The 23,148-nt window shown below is 42.6% G+C and overlaps 2 protein-coding genes across 7 annotated transcripts in view; one reads left to right on the top strand and one right to left on the bottom strand.

The window, feature by feature from the left end:
• MLH1 (mutL homolog 1) overlaps positions 1-23,148 on the bottom strand; it is a 57,776-nt gene that overhangs the window by 25,973 nt on the left and 8,655 nt on the right. For 3 of the 6 annotated variants that reach the window (XM_003826110.5, XM_008951571.5, XM_034956102.3), the window contains exons 4-11: positions 20,256-20,329; positions 17,672-17,744; positions 15,827-15,918; positions 12,913-12,955; positions 12,676-12,764; positions 10,251-10,363; positions 7,183-7,276; positions 4,447-4,600 (exon numbers count right to left, since the gene is read on the bottom strand). In XM_003826110.5, the coding sequence (XP_003826158.2) occupies positions 4,447-4,600; positions 7,183-7,276; positions 10,251-10,363; positions 12,676-12,764; positions 12,913-12,955; positions 15,827-15,918; positions 17,672-17,744; positions 20,256-20,329 (732 nt within the window). Of the gene's footprint in view, positions 1-4,446; positions 4,601-7,182; positions 7,277-10,250; positions 10,364-12,675; positions 12,765-12,912; positions 12,956-15,826; positions 15,919-17,671; positions 17,745-20,255; positions 20,330-23,148 lie in introns of those variants that run through there. The other 3 variants (XM_063602242.1, XM_034956103.3, XM_055109644.2) reach the window with 3 other exon arrangements.
• Positions 7,737-8,599, top strand: LOC100972901 (large ribosomal subunit protein eL29-like). The gene has a single exon (XM_055109653.2). The coding sequence runs from the start codon at positions 7,795-7,797 to the stop codon at positions 8,260-8,262; it is 468 nt and encodes a 155-aa protein (XP_054965628.1). The 5' UTR covers positions 7,737-7,794; the 3' UTR covers positions 8,263-8,599.

The raw sequence follows: 23,148 nt of genomic DNA, 5'->3' as shown, positions 1-23,148 counted from the left end.
AAACAAGGAAATTATCAAGACAAATGGAATTCCGTCAAAAGGTAGAGGGCCCTAGCTCCAAGGGCTTGCTTCCATGGGAGTAAGATGGGATAATTTGAGCACCAAAAAGAAAAATGACTACAATTGATTAAAATATGTTGCTCTGTTAACAGCTATGACAAAATACTGAAAGAGCAAAAAACTGAAAGTGAGGAGGGAGGAGATGGAGAGGGAGGGAATAAGAGAAGGAGAAAGAGAAGGGAAAACGTAATTAAACACCACTGGAAATTACTAGGACACCATTCATTCCTTCGAAAATTGCTAGCTAGAGGGATATAATTCGGCATTTGGTCTTACTTTCTAGTAAGAACTGTACTTCAGGACAACCAAATAGCTATTAACAAGGGAAAGTTCTTCTATACCAAAGAATTACAGTCAATACAGAAGAAATGATAAAATCAGAAAAGCATAATCTTGCAATCTAATGAAATAACTGATTCAGGTAATGCTCATCAACAAAAGGTGAAACCATTAAGCTACATGTTGATGGATAAGTTTACAATGAGGGAATCAGGCTGTCACCAGCTGAACCCACTTATGAATCTTATCACCAGAATGATATAACAACACATTATGCTCCTCCTGCTGGGGTATAATAAGAAGTACAGGGCCAATGGAAACAAAAAGGTACAGTGACTTTTCTAACTTCAAAGAGACTTAAAAGATATTTAAGAGTAGTTATGGTAATTTCTGCTTCCCAAAACCCACCAGTAAATTAAAAAATATATATATACACACACACATACACTTAATATACGTAAGTATATATATACACTTAATATTTATTTAATATGTATATATTTTTGTCCAAGGTTCCCAGCTCATAACTCCCATAGTCCTGTTATCGTCTTCTGTTATAATGTTGGGGTGCTTTAGGCCTCAGAAGGTCTTAGGCAACAGAATTTCTCTTACCTTCTCCTGCTTTCCTTTCACTTGCCCAAGGCAGGACTCTAATCTGATTGTGGGTCATAAGACCCTCATTCCATAGGGGTCCTGCCCCATATCCTGGAGGAAAGAATGGCCACAGAGAAGCCAAGAAGAATCTGAACAAACAGGCCTTACTGAGTTTAGACCCCTTTATGTCCAATCATATTTTGACACAGTTGTCCATGTTTCAATCATGCCTGCCTAACGACGTCTCCATAAAAGGCCCAAGAAGACAAGAGTTTGCAGGCTTCCAGAGAGCTGAACACGTCGAAGCTGACAGGAAAATGAACAAGAACTCATCCATCTGCTGGGAGCCAAGTAGATGGGGACAGAAGCTCCTGCGCTCCAGACCCTTCCAGATCTAGCCCTGTGTATCTCTTTATTTGGCTATTTATTGGTATCTTTTTAAATCTTTGTAATAAATCCAGAAAACTAAGTGTTTCCTTGAGTTCTATGAGCCACTCCAGCAAATTAATCAAAAATAAAGTGGGGGGTTGTGGGAACCCCAACTTGAAACTGGTCAGAACTTCTAGAGTCCTGGACTTGTGACTGGTGTCTGAAGCAGGAGACTGGGGGCAGTCTAGGGGACTGCACCCTCAACCTGTGGGATCTAATGCTATCTCCAAGTAGACAGTGTTGGAATTAAATTGGAGGAGACCAGCTGCTGTCCACTCTGGAACTGACTGCTTGTTTAGTGTGTGGGAGAAACCCCCACACAAGTGGTTATAGAAATCTTCTGAGTTGATTGTTGTTATGGTGAAAGATTGGAGGAAAAACACAGCAACCAAATATGATGAGTGGAATCCCCAGGGTTCCTGATTTCCATATCAAATGCATTCACTGCAAACCAGGGCTTCTGATGTACTGGCCATGATCAGTGGAGTACAAGGCACAATCTGAGAAGCAGAAAGATGGTGGTTCCATGGGCCAAAAAGTCAGGAGCCAGTGTGACCTGCTGGTGGCAGGGAGAGAAGGTATTCTGATAACCCTATGAAAACAGGGAGCAGCAAGGAACCCACCAAGCTGGTGTCATGCACCAATGGACAAGGGCAGGCCCTCTGATCCTTCTGAAAACATACTGGTCAGGACTTAAGCAGAGTTCCACTGGAAAAAAAAATGTAATCTAACAAAATGAATCTGACTAACCCAGGATAAGACAAGGAGGCATGCTGAGAGGTTGTTCTCCCCATGGAGCCACAGACTCCATGATCTCTGGCCAACCCCTTGGACCTCAACTGGGACAGAGCAAACGGCAATCACTCTGGGCTAGGCAATGTGCTCTCCATCTTCATTTCACACTTTGGGCCTTTCTTCCCACTCCCCACCAGCCAAACCATTTCCAGGTCCTGGCAAATCTACATACTCAACTATTAGTGAATGGGGCTACTTCCTGTGTCTCAAGTCCCTCACCACTTCTCCCAAATCACTGTAGGCTTCCATCTTGCTCCTCTCCAATCCATTCTGATATTGCAACCAGGGAGCTCTTCATAAAATGCAAATAAGATCCCATCCATTCCCACCAAATTGAAATCTAAACTCTTTAATATCCTGATGAAAACCTCTCTATTTGGCCTGAATTCTGCAGCCTCAACTCCATCACCGCCGCTTGCCCTAACAGATCCATACTCAGACCCCAGCACAGCTTAACCCCAGCTGCACATGACAGTACCTGGGGAGGGTTTTAAACAATCCTGATGCCCAGACCCCACCACCCAAGAATGATTTATTGTTTTAGGGAGGGCCCAGACACTGGAATTTTCTAAAAGTTTCCCAGGTAATTCTAATGGCAGCCAGGGTAGAGAACACTGGACCCACTGCACTCAACTTTCAGATCCTCAAACACATATTCTCTTGCGCCTCCAGCCCTTTATCTTTGCCATTTCCTCTGCCAGAAACACTCTTTTCATTCCCCCTCCCCTTTGGCCCAGCAAATTCCTATTTAGCCTTTGGGTCCCAGCCTCCATGTCTCTTCCCTCCCTTTCCTAACTGCCAAAGTCCAGGACAAGGGCCCCTGCTATATTCTCCCGAGTCTGTTTTTCTCTCCCATGGGATATATTCTCTAGCAGACCATGAGCGCTTCTGTGGAAGGCAGCAACATCTATGCTGCATCCCTGGGCACCCAACACAGTATGTGTCTCAGATAGGAGTCTCAATGCACATGTGCAGAGGGAGGCAGAATAAAAGGATCAGTAAAGGGGCACTGAGCTTAAGTGAGCAATGGGAACAGATATCAAACCAACTAACAGTTACTGGGCATTTCCTGTGTATCATAGTGCTCCAAGAGCCTTACCCACGCTAGACATGTTAACCCACTGGGGGCATGTGTGGCCTCATCTCATCCATGGGCATTATAAGGCATAGGGACTTATGGCCTCTATAAGACCTAGGGCTCATGTTGGTACCAGGAGTCAATCAATAACGGAGGAACAAGGGTTGGTTTCCAGACAGAACTTCTTCCTCCCATCTGCCGCATATCCCTTTCAGGTCTCACCAGTAGGAACCTTTCTCTCTGCATCAACAATCTCCAGATGTGTGGGTTCCAAGGCTGGTGGGGCTGCCCTAACTGGGTTTAATCTCACCGCTTAGTGCCCATGCCACCTCCATCTAGATTCTTTCCAGGTAGGTAACTGTCAGTGTCCTTCCGAGAAGCATTCATCTGCTTGGGAATTTTAAGTTTTCTGTGAAGTAGGGTTTCACAGTTCCAGTTTTTGCTTCTAGGATCCAGCATAATTTAATGGAGAAAATATTTATATTCCTATTTTGTAGTTTCAGTGTGCTTATGATGAACATCTTCACCATGATTAAAGGGCTGCCCACAATCACATCATCTCAGGACCAGGAGTATATTGGAGAACATTTTATCCAACCTGCTTGTCTTATAGATAGGAAAACTGAGAACTCAGGTAAGTGAAGTGACTTAGAATAATAAGCACTTAGAAGCTGTACCAGACACTTTCTGTTCACTGACTGCTTGTAACTGTCCCTGGATTTGGGGATGACACATTCCTTCATTACTGAGGGGGATATGGAGGCCAGGGAAGGCTAGTCACACGGCTGGTAACCCAGGTCTGTCCAACAGTAGAGCCTCCGCTCTTTCCACTCTTCCTGCTGCCTCCCTGGGGCCCAGCCCCTCCACTGCACCCTGTGTAGGTGGGAGTAGCCTCCTCCTGAACATCTCCAGTGAAGACCGCATTGAAGAGGCACCCTATTCTGTTTTCAGACAGCTCGTTTTCCTAGGAAGTTGGTCTAAGGTTCCAGATGGAGGCAAAGTGAGGAAGTGAGCTCAGGCCTTATGACTCTAAGCCTAGGAACAACAGCACAATACCTTTATAACTAGGTTCAAAGAAGAAAATGTTAAAACTATCCAGGTAATACTTGCAAAGAAAGTTCCTAAGTAACAGGCAAAAATCTGGGCTCTCACGTCTGGCAGGGCACATTTCAAAGGCCCCAGAGAAGTAGCTGGATGAGAAGCGCCCTGACCTGGGTGAAGTACATCCTGGAGGAATTGGAGCCCAGGAGCTTGCTCTCGATGTGCTGCTGCACCCGCTCCAGGATGCTCTCCTCGTGCAGGAAGTGAACTTCATGCTTTGTGGGGTGCACATTAACATCCACATTCTGGGGACTGATTTCTAAACTGGCAGGAAAATAAGAGAGAACAATTACCTTAGATAGTGGGAGGGGGAGAAAAAGCCCACATATGGTGTATGTGGTGGCCAGAAGATTTGAGGCCAGATGACACAGTGGTCAAAACCTCAGGATCGAGTCTGAGTGTGTTCAAATATTGGCACTGCTACTTAAGAGCTGTGTAGCTTTGCGTAAGTTACATCATCTTTCTTTGCCTCAGTCTCTTCATTTGTAAAGTGGACATAACAGAATTACCTATCTCACAGGTTTATGGCGGGAATTAAATTCATGCCAAGTGGCCGGGCGTGGTGGCTCATGCCTGTAATCCCAGGTACTCGGGAGGCTGAGGGAGGAGAATTCCTTCAACCAGGGAGTCAGAGGTTGCAGTAAGCCGAGATTGTGCCACTGCACTCCAGCTTGGCGACAGAGCAAGACTCCATCTCAAAAAAAAAAATTAATGCCATGTGCTTTATATGTATCTGCCACATACAATATATGTTAACTGTAATTACTGTCATTTTAGAACTAGTGGAATTCTTTGTGTGACCTTGGGCAAGTCACTTAACTTCTTAGGATCTGTTTTCTCATCTGCAGCCATGAATAAGTCCCCTATTATGTAAAGAAACAATATATACAAGAACACTTTCTATCCATAAAATGTAGTCATAAAAGTCAGTTTAGAGGCTATGCTAGCTATCAATTTATCGCCTCAGCTCTGAGTCCATCTTTCATTGCTTGCTCTGTGATAATGGAGGTTTGCAATGTAAAGCTTTGCCAGTATAAGGCGCTAGAGGGACTCAGCAGGAAGAAAGGGTTTCTATGCCAGGTTAGGGTGCACTCCTATCAGACTTCAAGTTCTTTAGCACAAGTGGCCAGCAGCATGTGCCCTCTTCTCATGGGCAGTTTTCCCCAGCATCCCCTCAGAGTGGTACTGGGGAGTGCCTCATTGACTTTACCTCGCAGCAAGCCAGTTACATTCTCTTGAATAAGGTCTGCATCTCAGTGAGTAGGTGGGGGAGTGTGGTGAGGGGATGGTATCTCAGCCATAGGAGGAAATGGTTGTTCTTTATATCTGCTGTTCCTATCTCTTCACCTCTTACTATCTAATCCCCTATTACTCTAATCTCCTGTTTATAATTCTTTATTCAACTACTCAAAATGTTGCATGGTTTCTATCTCCTGTTTGGACCCTGATTAATATGGAGATGGAACAAGGTGATAACTTGACCAGTTTATTACTTTGCAAGGGAAAACATGAAAACACTTAATCTAAAACTAACTTTAGGCTGGGTGCAGTGGCTGAGGCCTGTAATCCTAACACTTTGGGAGGCCAAAGTGAGAGGATCACCTGAGGTCAGGAGTTGGAGACCAGACTGGCCAACATGGTAAAATCCATCTCTACTACAAATACAAAAATTAGCTGGGCGTGGTGGTGCACGCCTGTAATCCCAGCTACTCGGGAGGCTGAGGCAGGAGAATTGCTTGAACGCGGGAGGTGGAGGTTGCAATGAGATGAGATTGTGCCACTGCACTCCAGCCTGGGTGACAGAGCAAGACTCCATCTCATATAAAAAATAAAATAAAACTACCTTTTACCACAATTTCTATGCTCTCCCCCTTTCAATCAAAATGAAAACAAGGATAATTAGGATATGAAATAGACAAATTAGTAGCAGACCCAGAAATAATAGAAAGAAATCCTCCATAAGTCAGCTCTGGACTATAAACTCCTTTAGAGCAGGGGTACCTCACATTTATTCTGTATTTCAAATACCTACTATGGGGTTTGGTCTATTTAATGCAAGTGCTAAACTATTTACGACTGCTAAATTAATTACATCAACATCTGGGCAATCAACAGTGGATATGTTAAGACAACAACCTCCACAGAACAGAACCCAGTCTTTTTTTTTTTTTTTTGAGATGGAGTCTCGCTCTGTCGCCCAGGCTGGAGTGCAGTGGTACGGTCTCAGCTCACTGCAACCTCCACCTCCCAGGTTCAAGCGATTCTCCTGCCTCAGCTTCCCGAGTAGCTGGGACTACAGGCACCCGCCACCACGCCCAGCTAATTTTTGTATTTTTAGTAGAGACAGGGTTTCGCCACGTTGGCCAGGCTGGTCTCAAACACCTGACCTTGTGATCCACCCACCTCAGCCTCCCAAAGTGCTGGGATTTACAGGTGTGAGCCACTGTGCCTGGCTGATTGTCTTTTATGGAAGATGAACAGTAGCTGTTGTGGCTTCCCAACTGACCCCAGCAGAAGTAATATTTAGAGCCTCTAGAGCACATCTGTTTCCACTCTGCCTACAAGCTATCAGCACCTCCTGATGGGGTGAGGCATGGCATTCCTTTTTTTATTGCTAACGCAGAGCCTGGCATATAGGAGGCTCTTAGTGAGGTTCTGCTAAATTAGTGAATAAATGAAGGAAAACTGTGCCTTGTACCTGTAAGAAGGGACAGAACATCCTTTTGCCAGTGGTGTATGGGATTCACTGATTGTACTATTAGCATGCTCATCTCTTTCAAAGAGGAGAGCCTGACAGAACATCTGTTCCTTGTGAGTCTTGGTTGAGGAGTTTGGTGCTACATTACCTGAGGTACAGGAATGGGTGTGTGTTTTTGGGCAAATAGGCTGCATACACTGTTTCTATGGCTTTTCTCAAGGAAGTTGATTCTACCAGACGATCTAAACAATAAAAAGAAAGCAACCAGTTCAAAACTGTCCTGAGGGGTGAGGTCACAGGTGTACATTCATACAAAGTCATGAAATCACCTCAGGAAAGACATTTCTGTAGTGATATGCACATCACATCCCCAGGAAGAAAGGTGCACCTTTAGCTGTCGCCACTTTCCAGCCCACTATCTTACTATCGGCTTGGAACTGTTTTACTTCAGCCAAGTAATAGAAAACATGATAAGGCAGTACATTCTCCCTCCTCACTTCCCTTTGCCCCCATTAGCTCATGTGGACTAACTGTGCTCTTTCTGGGCACAGTGGGAAATATGACGTCAGCCCTCAGACTTTTCATTCTGCAAATACATACTGCATATCACACACACCAAGTGCTGGGAGACAACATGCTGATAAATAAACTAATTCCAACCCCAAGTGGCCAGCACTATTATACACGTGTGTGTGTGCTAAATAGTGAGCCAACTCTTTCGGTTCTAGGCGCTTCGGGAGCCGCGGCTTAAGGTGTAGACATGGCGAAGTCCAAGAACCACACCACACACAACCAGTCCCGAAAATGGCACAGAAATGGTATCAAGAAACCCCGATCACAAAGATACGAATCTCTTAAGGGGGTGGACCCCAAGTTCCTGAGGAACATGCGCTTTGCCAAGAAGCACAACAAGAAGGGCCTAAAGAAGATGCAGGCCAACAATGCCAAGGCCATGAGTGCACGTGCCGAGGCTATCAAGGCCCTCGTAAAGCCCAAGGAGGTTAAGCCCAAGATCTCAAAGGGTGTCAGCCGCAAGCTCGATCGACTTGCCTACATTGCCCACCCCAAGCTTGGGAAGCGTGCTCGTGCCCGTATTGCCAAGGGGCTCAGGCTGTGCTGGCCAAAGGCCAAGGCCAACGATCAAACCAAGGCCCAGGCTGCAGCTCCACCTTCAGTTCCAGCTCAGGCTCCCAAAGGTGCCCAGGCCCCTACAAAGGCTTCAGAGTAGATATCTCTGCCAACGTGAGGACAGAAGGACTGGTGTGACCCCCTACCCCCGCCCCTGGGCTACCATCTGCATGGGGCTGGTCCTCCTGTGCTATTTGTACAAATAAACCTGAGGCAGGAAAAAAAAAACAAAACAAAACAGTGAGCCGAGAGAGCAACTAACTTTGCTCAGGAAGTTCTGACTGTGGAGTAGCCATACTGAGTTTTCCAGAATTTCAGGCAGTACAAGTGTCAATGCATATTCAAGGTAATTTAGGAAATGAGGCTGGTTTGAAGAGGGTAGAAAGCAATAAAGGCAGAAAAAAATAAGACTAAAATCAGGGGAAGATGTATTTTCAGGAAACAGCTCTCCTTTCTCTCTGAACAGATTTAGATGACCTGCTGATTATCTGTTGTCCTGTGTTGCTGTAGACAAGGATATGTCAAATCTTTTTATTTCCAACAGGAAAAGTGGTTGTGACTTTACCAATGAAGAGACTAACATTCTCTGAGTGCTCACCACATCCATGGCCCCATCATTAATGTCACTGTACTCTGTAACACGTGTCCTGACCACACAGGCCTGGAGCAGGCATGGGCACCTGACAAAAGGACAGCTGGAGCCCCTCTGCTGAGAATTCTGAACTTGAGATGCGCCAAAGGAGTGGTCTTTGTCCCTGCCACCTGAGTGCGCCTGCACAGTGTAGATAAATGAATGGCATGTGTAAGAGCTTGACCTTTCTTTGCTACTGGGAACTTGGTATTGTGAACACACTAGCTAATGATAATGCAGAGGCTGTGGTAAGCAGCCCCAACAGAAACACGGACAGAGGCCAGTCAGGCAGCACCTACAGTGAATTTTTTGTCTGCTTTATAGCCAGCATGTGTGTTACAAAGCAGTTATTCTTCATGGTTAGGAAAAAAACTAATGAAAAACATTTTCTGAGCCTTGATTAAAACAAGCTTTGTTATATATCAGGTGTAAGTCCTTCCTAATAAAATAGGAAAAACCCTGCTAATAGACATCAGTTTAACACAATGTGTTTGTAAAATGACTGGCTCTGTCCTTACTGTTCCTGTATTGCTTTGAACAACTGCTGTAAAACATGCATATTTTGAAACATTTACAGCTGGTTAGCAGTCTAAATGGAAGGAGGGAATATTCCATTTCCAACAGCAAACAAGCAAACAAAACGAAAACTATAAAATTATTATGAAATGCTTTAAAATAAAGATAAGTAACCTACAGGATAAAAATGATGAAAACTGAAAACACGGAAATGGAAAGATTCATCTTATTTCTGGATGGAAAACGAAAAATTCAGACTGTGTTTGGGATTATTTGTTGTTGGTAGGTCACCATCAAAACCTTGTAATAAACAATTAAGTTATAAGGAGCAGAATACAAAATAGCATTTGTTTAGTAAATAACAATCATGTAAACACTATATCAGCAGAGAGACAAAAACTGTAAAGGAATTTGAGAAATATCCTAATTAATTTAGTTAATTCCCTCCCTAATTTTTAGAACTGCTCTTTGTATCATAAAGCTCATTCCTTAAACAGGAAAATCTCAAGTATCTTAGCAATTTCTTTAATGACAATGCCTATACCTAAGGTACCCCTTTTCCGTATCCTGCTGTGCAATTTCAAACAGTGGCCCTTGATCTCTTCCAGCAATGTTCTGGCTAGGGCTTACTTGTAAGGACTCTGACACCATCAGGTGAGGACAGTGTGCTGGCTCACAGGAGCCTGTTATGCCCTCTCCTGGGCTTCCTCTTAGAGGTAAGAACCAGACTCCAACAGTCAACCAGCAATGAGCACATGTGGGAGGGCTGAGCACAGACTTAGGACAAAAATTATACATGCTTCCCAATAAAACCAAACTTTGCCATGAGGTTTCTCCATGTTTAATCAAACCTATGGATCAGAAATTTTTCCATGGTCCCATAAAATTCCCTGTGGGTGTTTCCTGTGAGTGGATTTCCCATGTGGTTCTTTTTAACTTACGGTTGATGAAGAGTAAGAAGATGCACTTCTTCACTGAGTAGTTTGCATTGGATATGTAACCATTCATTTTGAAGGCTAGGGTTTTATCCTCACATCCAATTTCTATCAGTTCTCTATTAGAAAAGAGATTCTGAAGCTTTTGAAAATACTCAAAACTCAAACATTACAAAAGAATCAGAATTTAAAAACACAAGGTTCCTTCCCATAAACTAACTTTGTGAAATGAGGGCCCCGAAGACTTGGTCCATTTGAGGTCCTCCTGTGCCTGTCCATTCATCCATCCATTTGTCTGTTCATCCATTCACCCACCCATCCTCCCATCGATCCACCCACCCACTCACCCACCTACCCTACTCAGTCAGTGTTTTCAAGCACTTGTGCTATGTGCCAGGTACTGCTCTAATTGCTGGAACAGAACAATGAGTCCAAGCTCTGAGACCTTATTTTGCTCAAACTTGAATGTATCTTAGTAACTAAATCCCAAAGATGAGATTCCAAGAACTTATCTCTGCTGAATTACTTGCTATACTGAACAGCACCACAACGTGGTTCTACAATGTGTGTTGTTCCCAGGAGTGTTTACTGGGGAGGGAAGGTTAATAGGCGAATAAGAGGTCCTCAGACAAGCCACACTTATTTCTGTCTGGAGACCTTCCCAAGAACTAGTCCCTCTGTCTGGAAAGCTCTACTCCTAACCTATTGGTACCTAGTTAATTCCTATTTATCCTTCATATTTCAAAAAATATTTCTTCAAAGAACCTTCTCTAATGATCCCTTTCTCTGACCCTACAGTTTTCCATCATGTCCTTTATTTTTCCAGTGAGGCATCTAGCACAATCTGCTAATGAATGGCGTAATTATTTCATGTCTTTCCAACTGCAAAGTCAGCTGAGAGCAGGCATCATTTCTTCTTTGTTCACTAGTATAACCCTACCATATAGCACAATACCCAGGAAAGAGCAGACACTCAATAAGTTTGCCAAATGGCTGGTGGAAGCTTTTTATGCAGTAATGTGTGGAATAAGTGTCTTCAACGGAGGGTACGGCTTGTGGCACTGCCCATACACACTGAACCAGCAAACTCTTTTTTCCCAAAATGCCTCATGAGGCTAGTGTTCTGGAAGCCTGCTTTGGGAAATGCTGCTATAGAGGATTTCTAATCTTGTACAGTCCCTAAGATTTCACAACAACTAATTCTGATCTTAAAATCTAGTTAAAGAAGCTCTGAAAAGTTACACTGTAAACAGAGCTCTCCCTTCGCTCTAGGAGCACAGTTTTAAAAAATTAATTCATTAACAATTAGAAAGAAAATAGTGGCTGGGCACGGTGGCTCACACCTGTAATCCCAGCACTTTGGGAGGCCGAGGTGGGTGGATCATGAGGTCAGGAGATCGAGATCATCCTGGCTAACACGGTGAAACCCCGTCTCTACTAAAAAATACAAAAAATTAGCTGGGTGTGGTGACAGGCGCCTGTAGTCCCAGCTACTCGGGAGGCTGAGGCAGGAGAATGGCGTGAACCCGGGAGGCGGAGCTTGCAGTGAGCCAAGTTTGAGCCACTGCACTCCAGCCTGGGCGACAGAGTGAGACTCTGTCTCAAAAAAGAAAAGAAAAGAAAAAGAAAATAGTAAATTAAAAGCAAACTAATTGTTCCTCAGTCAGGTTAGCTCAAAGAATAAATAATCTTCCCTTCAAAGTAGAAACTGGGCTCTGGAATGACTGCTGCTGCTTTTCAGATTTCTGGGAAAAGTGAAGTCAGGAGCTGTCTCATCCATATACCTCCCACATATGGAAGGGTCTCAGTATTTTTCCTCATATTATGACATAGGCACTTTGGGCTTTATAAAGTCCTGAGACCGCTAGGAATCTATGATGGAAATGGTGATTTTTACATGCAGAGGGGAGCAACTATGAGGAATCCATAATGCAAGCACTTTTCCCCACTTATGCTTTTCTTGATAATGAAGACTTAGCGACACGAATCTAGTCTTTAAGGGCAGGAAATATCTTATTTGTCTTTATATCCCTAACTTCTAGCACAAAGCCTGGAATATGAGAGGCAATTGATAAATGTTGAATGATAAATAAGTGAAATCCTAAAGTGATGATAATGGAAATACAAGGAAAAGAAGGGGCATTGGAGGATAAAATAATTCTACTACACTATAAATATTTTCAAGACTAAGACCTTGAAAGAACACATGATTCACGCCACAGAATCTAGGAGATTACATACACCTAGAAAGTGTTGATTACGTGAAATAAGAACTCCATTAACAAATCTGAAGCATAAAACAAACCTGTGTATTTGACTAAAGCAAACTCTTAACACACATAATATCTTGAAAGGTTCCAAAATAATGTGATGGAATGATAAACCAAGATAATAAATGTAAAAGATTTTTTTATATAGGTTATCGACATACCGACTAACAGCATTTCCAAAGATGGAGCGAATATTGTCCACGGTTGAGGCATTGGGTAGTGTCCTAACATCAGCTACTGTCTCTCCTTGCTGATAAACAAACAGCAGAAGACACAAGGATTTATTGTCTCATGGCTGAGACTGAAACATCATAACCTTATCTCCACCAGCAAACTATTAAAAATCCCCTTTTTTCTTTTCATAAAACAAAACCATCCCCCATAAACCAAGAACTTACTTTTTTAACTGAGAAACTAATGCCTGCATTGTGTATTGAATACCTGGAAAAGAAAAACAAGAGTAAGAAAAGAGTTGCCAAAAACACACACTAGATGTCAGAGCCCCCTTTTAGTTAAATAAATTAGTGGAGTTGAGTAATCTAAACAAAGGTACATATAAAGAAAAATATCTCCATACAGCCTATTAATATTTTACCCACAGAAAAATAAACCAGCAGAAACTTCATGGATATAAAAATGCTAAAGGTGACTGAATCAAAACACAGGCTCCTCTCTACTTTTATAGGTTGCTGATAGAATCAAGGATATCACGCCACTATCTCTTTTTTATTTATTTTTATTTATTTTTGAGACAGAGTTTTGCTCTTGTTGCCCAGGCTGGAGTGCAATGGCACAATCTCAGCTCACTGCAACCTCCGCCTCCTGGACTCAAGTGATTCTCCTGCCTCAGCCTCCCGAGTAGCTGGGATTATAGGCGCCTGCCACCAGGCCCAGCTAATTTTTTTTGTATTTTTAGTACAGATGGGGTTTCGCCATGTTGGCCAGGCTGGTATCGAACTCCTGATCTCAGGTGATCCATCCGCCTCGACCTCCCAAAGTGCTGGGATTACAGGCGTGAGCCACCACATTCGGCCCATAATCTCTTCACTTTCAGTTTTATTTTCAGAGTGTCCCAAAGGTCTGGTTTGCCTCAAGGACATCTTGAGAAGCTAGCTCCAACAACCCCTGCTTTTATTCTCTCTCAGAGCCCTCAACATGCCCTCCTTCTCACTGGCTTCTTCCTGCCCCTGGGTCTTATTCTAGTATCTCCCAATCTTTTCTTGGTTGGCGGTTATTTCTCTTTTCTCTACAGAGCTCGTGAACCGAAGGATTGTGTCTAGCAAAATGCATTTATTAAGTAACAATATTTCACTTTACCACACCTAGAATCAAAACAGCCAACTAGAACTCCTTTATTTTTAGGAGGTAATGAATATTCTGACACTGATTGATAGAATTCCAAGAAAAAGGCTGGGCACGGTGGCTCACGCCTGTAATCCCAGCACTTTGGTGGGCCGAGATGGGCGGATCACCTGAGGTCAGGAGTTCGAGACCAGCGTGGACAACATGGTGAAACCCTGTCTCTACTAAAAATACAAAAAAAAAAAAAAAAAAAAATTAGCCGGGTATGGTGGCATGTGCCTGTAATCCCAGCTACTCAGGAGGCTGAGGTAGGAGAACTGCTTCAACCTGGAGATGGAGGTTGTGGTGAGCTGAGATCGCACCACTGCACTCCAGCCTGGGTGACACAGCAAGACTCTGTCTCCAAAAAAAAAAAAAGTATAAAATTCCAAGAAAAAGCAAAGAAACTTGATGTACAAACCTGTCATTTTATTAAGGTGAAATGTTTGACCCACTTTAGATTTTTTTTAGAAATACTGAAAAATGGGCCAGGAGCACTGGCTCATGCCAGTAATCCCAGCACTTTGGGAGGCCAAGGCGGGAGGATCATCTGAGGTCGGGAGTTTGAGACTAGCCTGACCAACATGGAGAAACCCCATCTCTACTAAAAACACAAAATTAGCCGGGCATGGTGGCATATGCCTGTAATCCCAGCTACTTGAGAAGGCTGAGGCAGGCGAATTGCTTGAACCTGGGAAGTAGAGGTTGCGGTGAGCCGAGATCACGCCATTGTACTCCAGCCTGGGCAACAAGAGTGAAACTCTGTCTCAAAAAAAAAAAAAAAAAAAAAAAAGAAATACTGAAAAATGGCCAGGCATGGTGGCTCACGCCTGTAATCCCAGCACTTTAGGAGGCCGAGGCGGGCGGATCACCTGAGGTCAGGAGTTCAAGACCAGCCTGACCAAAATGATTAAACCCCCCTCTCTACTAAAAAAAAAAAAACAAAAAAAAATTGCCGGGCATGGTGGCAAGTGCCTGTAATCCCAGCTACTCGGGAGGCTGAGACAGGAGAATCGCTTGAACCCAGGAGGCAGAGGTTGCAGTGAGCTGAGATCGCACCATTGCACTCCAGCCTGGGCAACAAGAGCGAAATGCCATTTCAAAAAAAAATATATATATATATACACATATACATATATAAATATATATACACATATACATATAAAAATATATACATATACATATATAAATATATACATATACATATATACATATACATATATAAAAATATATATACATATACATATGTATACACACACACACATACATATATACATTAAAAAATAGTTAACATATCCCTATCATAATCAATGATATGTGGGTTCGGAGAGCCTATACTGAAGCCATCTGTACCATCTGTACCAGCAGCGTAAGTCTATCATGGATATAACGTTGTTTTCATCTGTCCTGAATCCCTTCTCCTCCTCCTGGTAACAGCCTCTCATCTTCCTTTGGGAAACTACCTCTATTCCATTCTACTTGATATGCACCCTTAGTAAGACTGCCAATCAAGAAATCTTCTCCCCACAGATATGGGCACATGATCATCGAATGTACTCTGTTAGGAAACTGACTCTAGAGCAAAGTCAGGAAAAGAATGAAAACAACTGGAGTACAGTAATGATGTTAAGTCCCAGAGGCCCCCTGGTTCTTACTCTCTCCAAGGGGCAGCTGCACACACTTCATGTGGTAACTCCTAGCCTTCCACTAAATTTCTTTTTAGCTCAAGTTGGCTAGAGTCATTTTGTTTTGTCTGCCATCAAAGAGCTCTCATTGATCTAAAGACCAACTGCTCTTTCCTGGGGAGATGAGACAAACTGCAAAATTGGTGGCTAAACCTTGACCAGAAACTATCTGTAAGCTAGTTTTACTTTTCACCATCTAGCTCAGCAACTGTTCAATGTATGAGCACTAGAACACATTACTTTGATGACAAATCTCAGAGACCCACTCCCAGATTTTGGACTGTACCTGCCAACAACTTCCAAAATTTTCCCATATTCTTCACTTGGATTTTTTAAAGCTTTTCTCCTCGTGGCTATGTTGTAAAAAAGGTCCTCCACCTGAACAGAAGATCGATTTTTCTTGTAAATTCATAGAAGTACTTGAAAATAAAACCCAAGATGTCCTGGCAAAAGCTAGGTCTTAAGATAGTGAATCCAATTATATTTACCAACAGCACAGTTCTAAGCACTGACTGGGGCCAGGGATAAGACAGCATTAACAGAAGAATTAAAGGACATTTTTCCTGCCTCCCACATTCATTCACTGATTTCTCAACTATGCACTGGGGGCTAGCTTTGTGTCAGAGTCTTTGCTTTGTACAGAAAATATGAAGACAAAGCATGATCCTGCTCAGGAGAGTACATGATTTAGTGGGACACACATGTAAACTGACAAGTATAGTATCACATGGCATTCAAAGATATTTTTCAGGCTGGGTGCAGTGGCTCACGTCTGTAATCCCAGAACTTTGGGAGGCCAAGGTGGGTGGGTCACCTGAGGTCAGGAGTTCGAGACCAGCCTGGCCAACATGGTGAAACCCTGTCTCTACTAAAAATACAAAAATTAGCTGGGCATGGTGACGCATGCCTGTAATCCCAGGTACTCAAGAGGCTGAGGCAGGACAACTGCTTGAACTCAAGAGGTAGTGATTGCAGTGAGCTGAGATCACGCCACTGCACTTCAGCCTGGGCAACAGAGTGAGACTTTGTCTCAAAAAAAAAAAAAAAAGTATTTTTCAAACTAGTAATAATCACAAAATTTCTTAGATCATTTGAAGTTCCTGGAAATCACACGGTGGTCACCGTGGTACAAGATTTTTTTTGTTTGTTTGTTTTTGTTTTTGAGACCCTGTTTCACTCTTGTTGCCCAGGCTGGAGTGCAGTGGCATGATCTCAACTCACCACAACCTCTGCCTCCCGGGTTCAAGCAATTCTCCTGCCTCAGCCTTCCTGAGTAGCTGGGATTACAGGCATGCGCCATCACGCCTGGCTAATTTTGTATTTTTAGTAGAGATGGGGTTTCTCCATGTTGGTCAGGCTGGTCTCGAACTCCCAACCTCAGATGATCCGCCCTCCTCGGCCTCCCAAAGTGCTGAGATTACAGGTGTGAGCTACCGTGCCCAGCCCAAGATCTCTCTTAACATGTATTGCAAAACACACATTCTTTTCTGCCTCCTGCCTGGCTCGTCACATCCAGGATTAGGCAGGTTACAGTGGACTTCAAGAAGATGTGCTCTAGATGGGACTTGGAGTGGAGGGGCGGGATGGATAACATGACAGCGGAGTGCTTTGTGTAATCATAGAAGGGAAAGAGACCAACTTGAGGCACTATACATAGGCAGCATGATGGACTTTCTCCCAGCTAATGATACAGTCATATGTCTCATCAGACACCCTTTAAGTCAAGAGGGCAAGTATTCTTTGCTTCATTTGACAGATGAGAAAACTGGGGTTAAGGGATGTTAAGTGACTTGCCTCTGGACATACAACCATTGAGTGACAAGGCTGGGCTCTAACCCATGCCTTCTGGGGTCAAGCTTAATCTTCTTTCAATGACAACTACCCTGCCATTGATTTTTGCCATCCCAATAAAGAATCTCCTAGCCCTTAAAAAAGACAAGGATGTGGCAGGCTGCCATGCCACAAAAGCCAATAGTCATTTATCTTGCTTAGAGGATATCTTGGGACCTCCATTAACTAGTGCAAATTCATTTTATTATTACCCTGAAAATTCAGAAGCAATTTTATTTTTTATTCCAATATTTATACAAACAAAGCTTCAACAATTTACTCTCCCATGTACCATTCTTACCGTGATCTGGGTCCCTTGATTGCCAGCACATGGTTTAGGAGGGGCTTTCAGTTTTCCATCTGAGTAACTTGCTCTAATGAGAAAATATAACAAATTAATATCCAGTAGAGAGATAGATACTAATCCCAAGGGGAAAAGAGAAAATCATACCAACAATAGATTAAAATATAGCCATATTATATATTATCTTAATTATTTATCATTTTCCTATTTATTTCTCCACTACTTCCATAATCATTTGAATTGGATTTTTTTTTTTTTTGAGACAGAGTTTTGCTCTTGTTTCCCAGGCTGGAGAGCAATGGCACAATCTCAGCTCACTACAACCTCCGCCTACCAGGTTCAAGCGATTCTCCTGCCTCAGCCTCCCAAGTAGCTGAGATTACAGGTGCCCACCACCACACCTGGCTAATTTTGTATTTTTAGTAGAGACGGAGTTTCACCATGTTGGTCAGGCTAGTCTCCAACTCCTGGATACGCCTGCCTTGGCCTCCCAAAGTGCTGGGATTACAGGCATGAGCCACCATACCCAGTCCTTGAATTGGATTTGAAAAACTATCTGTTCTTCCAGCAAATGTTGCTATTTACTTGCTGAGTTCTGAGCTACCAAACAATGGTTTTACCACTGCCTAAGTTAACAGTAAAATTTTTCAGTAATTCTGCAATTATTTATTGAGGAACTACCATGTGTCAGGTCTGTGGAAGCCCTGGTAATAAAGAAAGGTCTTGGGGCTGGGTGCGGTGGCTCATGCCTGTAATCCCAGCGCTTTGGGAGGCCGAGGTGGGTGGATCACGAGGTCAGGAGATCGAGACCATCCTGGCTAACTAACATGGTGAAACCCCGTCTCTACTAAAAATACAAAAAATTAGCTGGGCGTGGTGGCAGGCGCCTGTAGTCCCAGCTACTCGGGAGGCTGAGGCAGGAGAATGGTGTGAACCTGGGAGGCGGAGCTTGCAGTGAGCCAAGATCGCGCACTGCACTCCAGTCTGGGCGACAGAGCGAGACTCTGTCTCAAAAAAAAAAAAAAAGAAAAAAGAAAATTAAATTAATAAAAAAAACAAAGCTCTTGATCTAGTGATAGGTAGACTTTTTACCTAACTGTAGAACAATATGCCAAGTGATCTAGAGAAGGGTCCATTCAGCCTGAGGTGGGAGTGAGGGTGGGTAAAAGCATCCCAGAGAGATGGCAATTCATCTGTTCTTTAGAGAGGAATAGTTTCAGGTGGAGACAGCAGGAAAGACCATCCAGGAAGGCAAAAACAAAAATGAAAGCATAGAGGCTTTAAAATACACGGCAGCTGGGAATAGGTAGAGAGAAGGGGCTGGAAAGGCAGACTGAGAGCACATTAGCAGGGGCTGGTTGCCAAGATAATGACTCTATTTCATCCTGCTATGGAAGGGGAGCCATTTTAGCATGCAGCGGCATACCACAATCTAGGCTATCTAGGAAGGCATTAACTTACAACTCTGTCTTCAGTTAGTGACAGGGGATTCTAATAGTATCAGCCCGTCTAGATCTAGGGCAATTAGAATTCACACAGAGTCAAACGCCCTTAGCATTAATGTTGTGTAATCTGAAATCTCCACCTTCCATTACTTCACACATTTATCTGTTGAGGAAGACTGAGAAACAGACAGAACTATCCTTTGTTGAAGATATTTTCCCTTATTTATTTATTTATTTTAAGGTTGGAGTACAGTGGTGTAATCACAGCTCACTGCAGCCTCAAACTGCTGGGCTCAAGCAATCTTCCCGCCTCCGGAGTAGCTAAGACTACAGATGTGCATCACCATACCCAACTAATTTTTTAAAAATTTTCTGTAGAGACGGGGTCTTGCTCTGTTTCCCAGGCTGGTCTCAAACTCCTGACTTCAAGCAATCCTCCCACTTCAGCCTCCCAAACTCACAGGCAAAGCCACTATACCTAGCCTATTTTCCCTTTTAATCTACAAACAACCTGTGTGATTTTTAAAAATTATCTTTCTTTTGGCATGAATTAGGTATTCCTACCAGTCTTCAACTAGTGAATGGCCAGTGCTTATAAAAACAAAGGTGCAATTTTGTTATTCTGAATCCCATTTTTGTTCTGTTCAAAGGCCATTCAGCTTCTGAAAACTGTGCCAGCATAACAGATAGCCAGCAGCTACTTGTGGGAAGGCAAACTAGCACAGGTATACACAGGTGGTGGGAGCTGGTGGCTCAGGAGCCAGCTAAGGAAACATGAACCTTTAGCATCCCAGCCACAGCCCTCTAATCGGTCCAAAGCAATACCCCAACTGAAGGGCAAAGGGGCAGAAATTACATCAGCAGCTACCATTTACTTAAAATACCTACGTGTAACAGACACCTTGCTAGGCACTTGTAATATGTTAAATCATATCTTTTAAGAATCCATGAAGTAAGAGTATCACCTAATAATCATCCTTGAGGATTATCAATTTATCAATAAGGAGAAAAGAAAACGTACTCAAGATCTCTGCCAAAAAAGGTAACACTGGTGTTGAGACAGGATTACTCTGAGACCTAGGCAAAAAATACATTTCAGGATGAATATATATGAGTAAAAGAAGTCAGCACTATACCTGTATGCACACTTTCCATCAGCTGTTTTCGTTGTAATAGTAACATGAGCCACATGGCTTATGCTGGCCAAAGCCTAAGGAAGAAAAGAAAATAGACTGAAAGAAAAACTCACTGCTGGGTCACCCACTGTCATCTCACCAAAGGGAAAGGTTATCTGAACTGCTGCTTCCATTTTGTATTAATATGTGGCAACGATGAGCACTTTGCTCACTTGCTTTGATGACATGTTGAAAAAGAAATGATCAATCTGTAGCATAATTACTAGAACAAGTGAAAAATACATATTAAAAAGTCCAAAACACACCAAAACATTAATGTGTTAATAAGCAATTGTGTTGAGGTGGTAGAACTATAGGCATGTTTAATAATATTCTCAATGAAGTGTCTCCTAGTAATTTTTAAAACTTGCTTTCAGAAATGGGTAAAGGAATCACTCCAAATAGATAGTGTTTTATATTGTTAATCAAAACTGCTTTATATAAGCAATTATTCATTTAGAAATGTAAATCTGAAATGCAATTAAGACAAAACAAATTTTAAAAACCCATGACCATTTTTCCCCTTTATAACCAAGATTGGTTTCTCAGACCTTTGGAATCTGTATCTTTTTTCACAAGAAGGATACTACAGTATGTAAAGATGTAACTCAGGAACTGTGCTATGATGGGGTCTGTGTGACAGCATCTCAGTAGACAGTAAATACAGCTGTGGCAAGTTCAGTTCATTGAAAGGCACATGGGTCAGGCTCAGAAATCACCAGGTCCTAGCTGGATTTCCCTGGTTTATGTAATTGAGCTAATGTGCATCATTAAAAAATATAAGGCTGGGCGGGGTGGCTCACGCCTGTAATCCCAGCACTTTGGGAGGCCTAGGTGGGTGGATCACCTGAGGTCACAGGAGTTCAAGAACAGCCTGGCCAACATGGTGAAACACCAATTTCTACTAAAAATACAAAAATTTGCTAGCTGTGGTGGCATGTGCCTGTAATCCGAGCTACTTGGGAGGCTGAGGCAGGAGAATCACTTGAACCTCGGAGGCAGAGGTTGCAGTGAGTGAGACTATGCCACTACACTCTAGCCTGGGCAACAGAGTGAGACTCCGTCTCAAAAAAAAAAAAGTAAATGATTTTGAGACCTGTATAAGGAAAGACATGAAAATGCAAAGTAGAACACAACATCACACCAGGAAGATAGAGTACCACTACACATGGCACAGCAGATGGTCCTGCTGCTTCAGAGGCCTCTTCCCCAGCAGTGGAGCCAAGTGGACAGGGGCACAGACTCTGGAGTCAAACTGCCTAGTTTCTAATCCCCACTTTGCCATTTTCTAACTGCGTCCGCTGGCCATGTTTCTATGTAAAACTGGGTAACAGCAGAACCTCTGTAGAGTTACTGTCAGGAGTCAGAGTTAATACAAAGTATACAAAGTGCTGAGAACCACGGCTAGTACACAGAAATCCCTCAATAAATCTTCCTGTATAATTACAGTGAAATAATAGCCACAAAGATAACCTACAGCTAGGCGAAGACTCCAGGAGGCCATGGGCTTGGAAAATGATCCAGGGAACTGCAAGGCCAAAATGAAACTGCCTTCCTAGAGTTTGATCTAAGGTATCCTTAAAATCAGGAGCCGTCTCAGTGTAAACCAAGTCTTGGAAATTGTCCCTTCTTGGAATAATCTAGTGGTCACTGTGAGCAAGACAATACATGAGACCACCCTAGTTTGATGTAAATTGATCTAAATTACAGAGACTGAATCACAGCTGCTTTTCACTTTTTAAAAATTAAAGTAATACATGTATATGATAAAAAAATTCAAACTACTGAAAGGCCAAAAATGAAAAGTAACAGCCTCTTTGACTGCCCAACCCCATCTTCACTTTCATTCCCTTAAAATAACTACTGTAAAGTAGTTTCTCTGGTCCCCTGGAACCTCCATAGAGGAACACAGCCCTGCCAAAACCTTGATTTTAGCCTAGTGACGCCTAGTAAGACCCGTATCTTCTGATCTCCAGAACTGTAGAATAATTAATTTGTATTGTTTAATGCCACTAAGTTTCTGGAAATTTTTTGACAGCAACAGGAAACTAATAGTTTTTAAAATATGTATTCTTTTACCAAGGAATGTTATTTCTATAAATTTATCCTAAGGAAATAATTAAACGAAACACAGTGTACCTATAAGAATACTCATCAGGACCTTAAACAAGGCCAGACGTGGTGGCTCATGCCTGTAACCCCAGCACTTTGCAAGGCCACGGCGGGCAGATCATTCAAGGTCAGGAGTTCAAGACCAGCCTGGCCAACATGGCCAAACCCTGTCTCTACCCAAAATACAAAAATTAGCCGGGCATAGTGGTGCACGCCTGTAATCACAGCTATTCAGGAGGCCGAGGCAGGAGAATAGCTTGAACCCAGAAGGCAGAGGTTGCAGTGAGCTGAGATCATGTCACTGCACTCCAGTCTGGATAACAGAGCAAGACTGTCTCAAAAAAAAAAAAAAAAAAAACAGAACGTTAAACAGGAAAAAATGGCAAAGAGCATAAATGTTCAATAGGAAACCATTTAAACAAACTACAGTACATACATGTAGCCATTAAAACCTAGATAGGACTATATTTACTGGGTAGAAAGATATCCATCAGGAAGTGAGTCACAAAATATAAGATCCTATTTTATCCTTTTATATTTTAATCTGTTTTCTAAATCATATACTCCTATATGTCATATAATTTTACCCACAAATATTTTAGTATGTATCTTAACAGGTAAGGACTCAAAAAAAAAAAACCCATGACAATATTCTTATACCAAGATAATTCATAATTTCTCCTTAATGCCATCAAATAGTCAACCTGTATTCAAACATTTGTCTCAAAAAAATTTTTTTATA

Source organism: Pan paniscus, chromosome 2, assembly GCF_029289425.2.
Source record: "Pan paniscus chromosome 2, NHGRI_mPanPan1-v2.0_pri, whole genome shotgun sequence".
Lineage (NCBI taxonomy): Eukaryota > Metazoa > Chordata > Mammalia > Primates > Hominidae > Pan > Pan paniscus.
The sequence above is the reverse complement of the archived record's forward strand: the minus strand, read 5'-3'. Positions and strand labels throughout refer to the sequence as shown.

What these genes read in the sequence shown, in the direction of transcription:
- LOC100972901 (XM_055109653.2), top strand. Translation starts at nt 7,795, where the DNA reads ATGGCGAAGTCCAAGAACCACACCACACACAACCAGTCCCGAAAATGG.